The 12105-nt window shown below is 36.1% G+C and overlaps 1 protein-coding gene across 1 annotated transcript in view; it reads right to left on the bottom strand.

Moving 5' to 3' along the window:
• Positions 1 to 12105, bottom strand: part of LOC136678091 (M1-specific T cell receptor beta chain) — a 107587-nt gene that overhangs the window by 15446 nt on the left and 80036 nt on the right. The window contains exon 4 of the mRNA XM_066655969.1: positions 207 to 255. Within this exon, the coding sequence (XP_066512066.1) occupies positions 207 to 255 (49 nt within the window). The remainder of the gene's footprint in view (positions 1 to 206; positions 256 to 12105) is intronic.

Raw genomic sequence — 12105 nt, forward strand, 5'->3', positions numbered from 1 at the left:
TACTTACCAAGAACAGTCAATTTGGTGCCACTGCCGAAATAGGCTTCATAATTGCCACAGCACTGAGCCACCATTTCAAAAAGTGAGTCTAGACTAGTGCTGAAGTAGCTAACCATTATTTACAGAATGAATGCACTTAGCCTATTACATTAATTAAAGCACATATGTCTCACCAACATTATTTTAAGCCAAGAAAGCCTTCTTACCTATAACGGTTAGTTTTGTTCCATCTCCAAAGTATGCTTGATAACCAGAGTCACAGCATGGGTGCATTAACTAAATTCCTACATCTAAAATCAACCCCCATCAAACCTGACATTTCACATGCACTTGCTTCATCTCTTCCACTTCAACTTTTTCTCAGTTGGAATACATCTATAAAATAGGTCTGAAACACTGCTACTCAGATTTATGAGAATACTAACTTAAATAAAAAAAAGTGTTTACTGCATGATGACCCACATAGAGAAGAATACAATATTTTATCAGAATTTTTAAGGAAGAGAATGCTCACCTAAAACTGTCAGCTTTGTTCCAGCTCCAAAGTATGCTGGATTGCCATAGTCACAGCATGAGTTCATTCACTAATTTCCCAGTACAATTTATTGATAAACTCAGAAACTGGGAAAGTTCAATTTTCTTATACAATTACATTAAGACTTTATAAAGAAAAGTTTTTCTCCTTTCTGTTCCAGCTGAGTAAGAATGCACTTTAGACCAAAACTAATTAAGCAAAACTTGTGATTAAATGAGATATTACAGCAATATACAATGCTGAATTGTCCACAATAACCTTATTTTTCATCATCAGTAAAATTTTTCAGTAGTGCCAACATCATATTAAGAACCACAACATTCTTACCTAAAACTGTCAGTTTGGTTCCAGCTCCAAAGTAAGCTTGGTAAGCGTTGTCACAGTATGAGTCCATGAACTAATTTCCTAATGCTCTGTTACTTAAATCATGAATCTGATACAGAATTTCAAATTCCTTTAGAATTCATAAATAAAGTCTATGGCTGAAGGTACGCTTACACTTACATATTCCTAACGCTCTGAAGATATAATGATACATGAACGTTTAATAGGTTACAAGCTATAAGTTAATGTCTGAATTAAGTGAACTTACCTAAAACTGTCAGTTTGGTTCCAGCTCCAAAGTATGCTGGATTAGCAGAGTCACAGCATTCACTTGTCAACACATTTCACAGACCTGTCCCTCACTCTAATCTTATGAGTGTGTTATCAAACACCAAACCTATTTTATGTAACTTCAAGATTTACATCTTTCATAATGAATATCTACATTCTATTTTATTTTTACATAATAGAAATGCAGTATCATAGAATCCGCCAGGCCATTTTTGCAAGATACAAGGGACAACTGAATTTATCACACTTACCTAAAACTGTCAGCTTTGTTCCAGCTCCAAAGTAAGCTTCGCGATTGTCACAGTAAAAGAGTATGGCCTAATTTCCCAGATCTCTCTAATACTAAGCTTTGAACCTGATATCAAGATCAAACCCATGTACTGTGACTAGATTAATTATTGTAAGTAGAAAAACCCTTCCAGTTCTACAATGTTCAAATTAATATTTCATAATCATAGATGCAAACAAGGAAAGTTTATGAATATATGAGCTAACTTTAAAAATAAATAAACTTACCTAAAACAGTCAGTTTTGTTCCAGCTCCAAAGTAAGCTTGATCACGATTATCACAGTATGAACGATTAGACTAATTTGCCGGATCTTTCTAATGCTAATACAAAGAACCTCGAATTTTAAGCTATTTTGCCATTCACGAGGAAAAGTTGCACTTTAATTCAGACTTCAAAAAATTAATTAACTGCAAATTTTAATTCAGAAATCTTTGAACTTACCTAAAACTGTCAGTTTAGTTCCAGCTCCAAAGTATGCTCGATCAGTAGAGTCACAGTATGAGAGCAGGAGCTAATTTCCATATCTCTCTAATACTAATCTTATACACCTGACATTGAATTTGAAATTATTTGCTGTAAATTTAAAATGGAAAACTACCGTCACTTTTGTAATGAAACCGCTGTTTCAGCATACGAATCAGAATCGTAACGCTTAACCTGTATAAGATCACAAGCTACAAGTTGACATTTGATTCAAGTGAACTTACCTAAAACGGTCAGTTTTGTTCCAGCTCCAAAGTAAGCTTGACCAACGTTGTCACAGTATGAAAGTGTGGGCTATTTTCTGAGATCCTGCTAATGCTAGTCACAATCCAGGTTCAAACCAAACTTGAGCATCAATCACTTTAACATTCATGCCATAAAACATTCTTACCTAAAACTGTAAGTTTGGTTCCAGCTCCAAAGTATGCAGGATAATTGTTTTCACAGTAAGAACCCATGATCTCAATTCCCAGATTAGTCTAATTCTGATCTAATGAGCCTAATATCAAATTTCCAACCCAGTTTTTAACAAATGATTAGGAAAGCTCCACAATTCTGTTAGAATTCAGTGAAAATATACTTTGGATTAGAAAATTCAGAACTCAGATGAACTCAGATGTTTAATGGCTAGAAGATCAGAACCAGGTGAACTTACCTAAAACGGTCAGTTTAGTTCCAGCTCCAAAGTAAGCTTGGGCAGCGTTGGCACAGTATAAGTGTATGGACTAATTTCCCAGATCTCTATGCCCAATACATTTCAATCTCTTTTAGAGTAAATCTCAGGACCCATTTCATTCACCAAGAGAAACAACCCACATTCCAACTTTTTGGAAATGAAAGTTCGGAAATGAAAATTTTATATATTAACCAAGGCAAATTTACAAATTGAACATTTGAGTCATATGAACTTACCTAAAACGGTCAGCTTTGTTCCTGCTCCAAAGTAAGCTTGACTGCCAGTGTCACATTGGAAACTTATGCTTCAAAATAGGCCTCAGTTCTCTTGGTAATCCAACAAAAACAAGGAAATTTGAGTCTTATCCAAGAGATCCAGATAAATTCTTATCCAGGATAATGTTCATTTTAAAAGCATGAGGACACGGAACTTATAGTAAAGCCCCATTACAGAAATGATGAACATGACCAGTGTAGCTGCAATCAGCATACAACAGTTTGTGTTCACATGACTGAAAAATGTATCGCTTAATCAACATGAGAAATAAAATAGGTAAAACACATAAATCAAAATATGAATCAGTGTTAAGTTGGGAAGTTTCATTCAAAGTGGAATGGCATGTAGTCTCCAGTTCTCTGATGCTCAGGCACTGTTAGTAAATGGCAGGAGGTTTTTGTACAGCGACTCTATGGAAATGTATCATCGTGCCCCCCCTGTCCCCACGGTGCTAAAGCATTATACAAAAACAAAAACACTTTTTCTGCCTTTCACCTCTCCTCCCCGCACCTCGCCTTATCTTCATTTTCCATCATTTTTTGCATACTTGTTTAATTATGTCAGGTGCCTTGAAGACTGTAATCTAAACTGAATGTTTCTATTTCGGTGACTACTGAGAAATTGGGCAGGTGTTTAAGAAAATGTTTGACATGCCAGCCCAAAAAAAGTGCATGGCTTATAAGAACCCCGCCCATATCCTTCTGCAGCGATCATCAAAGTGAGGAGCGGTTACAGTATCGGCAACATCCACCCTCACTACACCAGGAGATGGAGACACAAAAGACTTACATAAAAGAAAAAAATTTTGGTACTGTCCTTGTAAATGGCTATTTTTATTGCCCTATTCATCATCAAATTATTAGTACCACTCCAGCCGGGACTATATTATGTATATAGTACAAAACAAGGCAATCAGAAATACTTCAGAATATACAGATTATTATTTTATTTTATTTATTAATTTATTAATTTATTGACACCACTGATTGATTTTTCACTACCTGTATAGATTTGGGAGTGGACAGTGCAGTTAGAAACTTTACCGTTTATACCTACCATACTGATTACTTTATCTCAGAACCATGAATATAATTCCAGTGAAATTCATTCATTCATTTTCGGTTACTGTTTTCACCCTGTTGATAAAGAGCCTAATGGCAAGGCACAGGGCAGAAACACTCTAGACATCATACCAGTCCATCACAGGGCATCACACACTCACACAGTAATTCCTATGATATGTGCTTTTATAAATATTAACTACTACTGAAAAAATAGTCAAATTAGTTAGTCATATGAACACATGAGTAACAACTCCACTTAGCACCTTAGTCATACCTAAAAATATCAATCTATATAATAATCTTCTATCAATCAGGTATTGCAGTAAAAAAAATAAATTATATCATTATATCATGATGATATCATATCAAAATTTGAATAAATCATGGTATAAGGGTAGTAGTCAAAAATCCCATGTGATTTTCAGTCTTCTAAATAAGACTGAAAACTAGATGCCTACATCACCCAGAATGCATTATCGGAATAAACCCCGCCTCCCTCCTGGAGTAGGGTCAACTGTATTTTAGGCAGCACTTCTTGTAATACTAATGAAACATCTTTATTTCAAACCTTGAGTTTTTCTCAAGAATGTACAGGAATAAAAGACAGTCGTTATGTCACACAGAGGAAAGACAATGAAAGAGGCAAGTGAGTTATAACACAAAATAGGACATGAACACAACGTTGATGTAATGACAAAAAATGCTCAAAACACTTTAGCGAGAAGATTTCAATTAGTTCTTGTTGCGAGTGTTATTTAAAGTCTAAGCACCAGCTATGTGAAAGTGTCAAACAAATAAATACAGTGGAATTTGAGTTCCTAACTTGTGTTCATTGATAGTCAGAAAACATGTTATTTCTTACTAATTCAAGGAATAAGGTTTAAAAGATTGTTGGTCCCCCCCAGTGTTCAGAAACTCTAATAGGCGTCTTGCCTGTGACGTAGATGGTGGACAACAACTCTAGAAGCTGCACTTTATTTAATGCACAATGACGAAAAGGTGTGTTGTTTTTGGCTGCAATCATTCAATGTACAGTGGGACATCTGTGAACAAATGGCCCAAAGATCCCAAAATATCCAGAAAATGGACTAAATTTGTCAACTTAAAACGGGCACTTTGGAAAGGACCATCCGCTCACTCCGTTATCTGTAGCTCATTTCACTGGCGCTTTTCCAACAATATGGGCATGTAAGGACACCAACGAAAGGTGTTCAAGAGCCTCTGTAACATGGAGGTAAACAGGGTAAGGACACTTACTTCGCCTGTTTTAGTTGGTGTTAGTTAACGTTAGCTTGACTCGCTAAACCCGGTGGCTCAGATTATACTCGGCTACGTAGCTGCATTACGGAGGTTTATAGTGTCGGAGGAATTCGAGTTCGACTTCGATCACATTTACAAGAATAACGGTACCTCTAAATTTGAGTTTAGCTTATTGCTAGGCTATTGTCATGAATAATGTTGGTTATTTAGCTAGATACTGTCATAACAGTCAGTCATAACGGTGTTTTACCGCGGCGTTGTTCAGCTGTTGTCCACCAGTGACGTCACGGTTGCGTTGAAGAATTTCCGTAGCGAGCTCGGGTTTTTCCGTCAATTTAATAAAATTGTCAGTTTTAAAGCAAATTAAGCTGCTGTTTTCATTTTAATTCATACTTATATATGTCAGTAACTAAAATGATGTGAAATCAGTGTGATTCATGGAGGTCCATTAAGTGATGCTTAGCCTATAAGTAAGGTAAATAGGTTAAGTAATTGTCAGTAAGTTTCTTATTCAAATATTTCTTTCCACTCAAAATTGTGCACTTACAATGTAACTGGAACTGAAAATCGTCACATTTAAGGTGGGAAAGAAACCTCAACAAAAATGTAAAGCTTTGTGATTTCTTGACCAGGGAATTCAGACTGGAGCTTCTAACCATGTCAGCAGGAACACCTTACAGACTGTGCTGAGGTAGGATGCAACTCTAATATCATTAATAACTCCTAAGCATTGCTAACAAAAGTGCTTTAGCTATTCAAAAGATGTGTTTGCATTATTAACTCCGGACGGTGAGCAGGAAAGTACTTTCTCCTCCCCTAACATCCACACAGATAGCAGATATATTTTGGGCCAATTCTGTCTTGCTACACTAACCAAGACAGGCGAGACAGGGAACAATTTCGATTGCGGGAAAACGCTGTTCTCTGGTTTATTCACATTCAGAATCTCCACATATTTTATGTGTAGATGTAATGGCATGTTTGAGGAACAAAAACAACTGTTTATAGGTGGCTGGAATTTAACTTGTCTGTAAATTTTATTCACTGTTTGAAATACCACAGAAACTCATTGGTAACTCGAGTTGTTTTGTAGCACTTTCGATAACGCAGTTAGTTATCTCATGAATTTGAAGACATTTCTGCCCTAAGTGATCTGAAACAGTAGGAGAAGTCAATATTGAACACATATGGAGCAGGAATAGAGCAATAGAAGTTTTATTTTCTTTTCTTTTTTAATTGTATTCAATAAAGTTTCATTGTCCTTTAATAATTTGTCATCTTCTGAAGACTAAAATAAGTGTTTTATAGATATATCTTTTAATTAAAGTATATGTAACCTTTGGGTCACTGTTGAAAAAGCCATTTGTACTCACTGGGAGTAATTCCATTGCATATAATTACTGGCAAATATAGTGTAAAAACGGTGTAATCACAGGAAAAGCCCCACCCAGTGGATACCTAAACACACCACAAGCTGAGAGCGTCTTCACTGAAGAATGAAATTATGAGGATGGTGGATTACCAAAAACAGCATTACAAACACCATCCTTGAACACCAAAAAAACCCCAAATGAAATGTTCAGACTGTGTAACACAACTACACAATGCAAAATTAAAATTAATAACTACATACAACAGATAGCAATAATAAAATGCCACATTCATTGGCTTAGAACAGGCAAAGAGTTCCTATCTAGCCCACTTTCTAAACTAAATTATTTACTCAATATATAAGATATATTCAATGGGAAAGATGTGTCAAAAAGTCACTGGTATACAGCTTTATCAGCTCAGGGTTATGGATTCAGTTTTCACCTAAAATCACTCTCTGTGAGGAATGTGTTCTCTCTGTATCTGTGTGAGTTTCATTATGATGCTTCCATAGCGTTTCCAAATACAAACCACATTTCCAGAATATACAGAAATCTGTCATTTGTTCATTCACTTGGACCTTTATTTAACAGAGAAAACGACAAAGAAAACCAGATAAACTTAATTCTACTTGTTAAAAATGAACAAATTTAGAAACTGAGGCCTGTAACACATTCCATAAACACACTTTAACTATCTGTTAAAACAAAGTTTCTAGTGAAGTAATAAATACTATTTCAGATTTATTACAGTTTCGGAAAATGTCCCAACATTTCTGAAAATTGGGTTTGTAAAAATAGTGGTTGAATTTGGAGAGGCGATATTTTCTGCAAGGAATTGCGATTGTTTGTTTAAACTGTATGTTTTTTACTGGCTGATGTGAAAAGGAAGGCTCTTCTATCAAAATCAGAGTCCATCAAAAAACACTAGAAGATGAACATGCTCTGATTTCTTGTCTCACGAGACTATGCTCTACCAGTTTTTTTTTTTTAATGTAAATCACAATCAGAAAACCCATCAAGCACTCATTCTCACTAAAATCTCAGTGTAATGAATATACAATTCGGAGCACTGGAAGTTCAGCATTATTTATTTGATTAACTCAGAGGACGTTAAACAATGTATTAAATAATGTTTTATGAAAACTGAAAAAGGCCCCTGAAAATACACGTGTGTATATATATTAGTGTGTATCTCTCTGTCTGTCCGTTTTATATACACCCTGAACACAGTATACAGTATAAAATCTTCTTGTAATAATAATAATAATAATAATAAAAATAATACAAAAATAATAATAGTAATTATTATTAAAATTATAATGATAATACATCATAAGCCTTGATATTCCACTGAGTTTTTAGTTACTGTAATATAGTTCCTACATTCATCCTGCAGAGGTCAGCATATGATCTTTAATCCACTGTATGCTGCTGTAAATACGTCATATCAAACTGAACTGCTCAGCTTAAAGGACTAATATGTTCACTGGGAGCAGAGGTGTGTGTGTGAAACTGACGTACAGCTTGCGTGAATGTTGTTTACACTAGGAAATGAATCTCAGCTTGCCCGTGACTATGACTGCGAGTGCCCCTTATTGCGCTCTCTCTCTCAGGAGGGGAATGTTGAGGTTATTGTTCAGATGTATAGCTCAGATAGGACACTGTGCCCTACTAGATGCACAGAAGTACACAGCTGAGTCTTCAGGCTCCAGCTTCTTTATCTGCAGCTCTGAGTGCATCACCTCAGGACGGGCAAGGTAGTATTTACTCTCATTAAATGGTTTATTTATTTGAAATACTCCTTTTCCAGCCGATACAGCAATGAGGTCCATTTTACCCAAACTCTGCTGCCTGTACCAGTATATATAGTAATAGCTACTGTCATCATGTTCACATGTTGCATTCCCTGATTCTCCATGGTTCTTAATGAGTAAAGCAGGATGCTGGGTTATCAATAATCCAGCTGATGATTCTGTTGGAGGAAAGACAAAATTATTCTTCGCTAGTTGTAGTATTAAAGATCTGTAGTTGAATGCACACATCACAATGAGTTTTTAATTGATAACTCTTTCTAAGTAACAATTTCTTACTCATAATTAAAACCCACGTGAAACCAAAACACAACGGATTCATGATGTGGAGAAGACTGAGTCTCTCTCTCTCTCTCTGGCTTTTCTGCCACTTTCTCATTGCTTAACAGGAAATTGCATCACTGAACTTGAACATCAACAGCTAGCATACACTTTTGTCAGAGTTTGTCATTGTTAAATACAACACGCCTCCTTATCTGCACCCATCACTCAGGGTACTGTGGGGATATAAATAGGCCTATAGTGATTATTTAATGCTTTATACTGCAAGGATTTAGATGTGTATGTTGGAGACTGAGGTCTAAAAACCTGAAAGGAAAAAACTTGTTGCTTTGGGGGATTACCCTCTCTGTTTTGTAGAGTTATTATAATAAGCTTTAAATTAATTTCTGTACTCAGACCTTTTCTCTGCTTGGAGGACACCTGTAAGGTATTAACCACAACTTTAGATGTACATCACCTTCTACTCTAGTGGATGTGTCAAGGTTTATGTTTTACTGTTAAATTGCTATGAGTTACTGTGCTACTTGAAGCACAGAAATATAAGGCAGAGTCTAAATCCTCCAGCGTCTGTATCTGCAGGGCTCCTTTCGTCACCTCTGGCCGAGTCATATTATATTTATCGCCTTCATCAAATGGTGGCTCAGGTTTTGCACTTTTTGGAGCACCAGAAAATGCCAACAATTCCAGATCCTGTTTGGTACTTCTTTGCCTGTACCAGGACATATAGTAATGGTCAGTTTTGTCGTGCTCACAGTGCATTGTCACTGACGAACTCTGGTTGGCAAATAACCATTTGGGGTTCTGAACAATGTTGAGTCCATTGGCTGTGTCTGTGGATAAAAGTGTAAAATGTTAACAATTGTATTACACTGAAAATAAAATAATTCAGAATATTTGGCTGTTGATAGACAGGTGTAACCTAGTTTAAAAATAAAAAAATAATAAATCGCACTTACTTATTATTGTCAGAATGAAAGCTATAGTGATAAAGAGAAATTCCATTCTAACAGACACTGCATTAAACACTTTTATTAAGGTTGTTTCCTGAAACACAAAGAGCATATCAACTTTCTTCTGGTTATCAGGGATCCACCCAGACTAGTGAGGGGCGGCCCAAACAGTCATGTCTGAATCTAAGCTTCGGTGTTGACATGAGTAGTAGGACATCATTGAATATTGTCTAAAAATGGTTAATTATTTAAAAATTAGAAAGGCACATTAAAACTATTGCAGCTCTCTAAATGTAAAATTACTGCGTCGGTATTCTGTCACACTTTCTGAACGAGTAAGACATTGACACGAGCCAAAATTGTTGTTTTAATAGAGCTTTAAATAAATAAAAATCTATAAAATCGAGAGTAACCAATTTTAAGAGAAAAGCAGTGCAATCTCTTCATTTCAAATGATTTATTGTAAAATAACCATAAAGCTGTGATGAACTGGCCCAGCGATTCCAGGTAGATTCAAGACCCACCATGACCCTGAACAGGATGAAGAGCTTACAGAAAAGGAATCAATAAATGAATAATAACAATAATAAAGAATAATCATCTGCACTGTTAGAAAAATTGTACACTCAATATTCCGTACCTTTAGTTGAAGAACATATTTGTACCATATTCTATATTAATTGTATAATTAAACTTGTGTTGATTTCATATGCCCAATATCTGTATCTATGAAAGCTGGCTTTTAATAAAGTATTTCCAGTGATTTTTGTCAGACAGCAGGTGTCTCATGATGCCTCTTGTAGAACTCAACCTCAGTAACCTTGAAAAACTGATCACTTTAAAGAGTAGAGAGTAACCAAACAACATTAAAGGACAATAACTACTAATAAAAAAGCAAACAAGTGATTATTTACATATTTATCCTTTACATTTGTCAACACAGGATGAGGAATCAAAATACTGTGTTCTCCCTGAATGCAACATTTACTCCTCATAGAGGCAGCACTGTTTAAACAACTCTTAGTACCATGTCTAGTGCCAGACCTGTAGGTGTCAGTATAACAGCTGTTTCTTAACATCAAAGAGAATCATTGGAGAACAACTGTTCCCACGGTGCTGCAGGCCTCAAATTAAAAAGGAGTGAATATTTGAAAAAAAAAAAAAAAAAAATAAATAAAAATACCCTTGTCATTGTAGTCTATTCAATTGAATATAGGTTGAAAAGGATTTGCAAATCATTGTATTCTGTTTTTATTTATGTTTTACACAACGTCCCAACTTCATTGGAATTGGGGTTGTACATGGGACACCTGCGATGTATTAACCACAAGTCCAGGTGTGCTTAACCCTTATATTGCCCTGCTGTAGGTGATGTAGTGAGGTTAATGTCTTACTGTTACATTGCTCTAAGTTACTGTGCCATACTTGAAGCACAGAAATATAAAGCGGAGTCAGAAGCCTCCATCTTCTTAATCTGCAAGGCTCCCTTTTTAATCTCTGGCCGTGTCATAGTATATTTATCAGCTTTATCAAACGGGGGTTCAATGTTTGCATTATTTTGGGCAAAAGAAAATGCTATAAATTCCAGGTCTTGTTTGCCTTCTCTTTGTCTGTACCAGAACATCCTGTAGTGGTCAGCTTGATCATGCTCACAGTGCAGCGTCATGGATGAATTCTGGCTGGCAAATAGCTTTTGAGGGGTTTGAACAATGTTGACTCCGTTGGATGTGTCTGTGTTGGATAAAGTTTTACAATGTTAAAAATGTCCAAATAAAACTGTACTAGATTTACTTTGCCTTCAAAACAAATGCAAAACTGTATCTATACAATTAATAAATTAAACTTACATATTGTAATAAGAAAGGCTAAAGAAATAAACAGAACTTCCATTCTCTCCTTCACAGCACTGAGCACTGACAGGAAGGTCTTATTAAGAAAACAGAGCTTTTCTTTCCACAAAACTATATATATCTGCAGGACGAAGACCAGCACATGGGAGGGACAGCAGGCAGGAGACCAGCATGTGGGAGGGACATACACAGTACGTAGATGTAAACCATAAAGTGGGAGGTCATGGTGTGGGTTAGGGAAAGGTTTAGTGTTAAGTTGTCCCTCCCACTTGGAGCTATACCTCCAGCCTTCTCCTTCTTTCTGGGTGTCAGGATAATGAGGGCCATCTTAAACAGTTATGACAGAGAATATAAATATGAAATGTTACCAAAGCTTTTCAGTCAGTTTCAGACAGCAGGTGTCTCCTTTGGCTTCTTGTTTGACTGAACCCAATGCTTACATCACTGTGACTAGCTGCACAGTAATAGATGCCACTTTCCTGGACTTTCAGGTCTGAAACCTGTAAACTGAACCTGTTCTCGTCTGTGGAAAGGTTTGCACTGAATTTCTCAGTGCTCTTCTCATATTTCTTAATTAGGAACTCCACTGGTGCTCCATAACGGACTTGCCTGTACCATGCCATTGTGTAGCTGCTCATAC

This window comes from Hoplias malabaricus, chromosome 1 (genome assembly GCF_029633855.1).
Source record: "Hoplias malabaricus isolate fHopMal1 chromosome 1, fHopMal1.hap1, whole genome shotgun sequence".
In the NCBI taxonomy this organism is placed as follows: domain Eukaryota; kingdom Metazoa; phylum Chordata; class Actinopteri; order Characiformes; family Erythrinidae; genus Hoplias; species Hoplias malabaricus.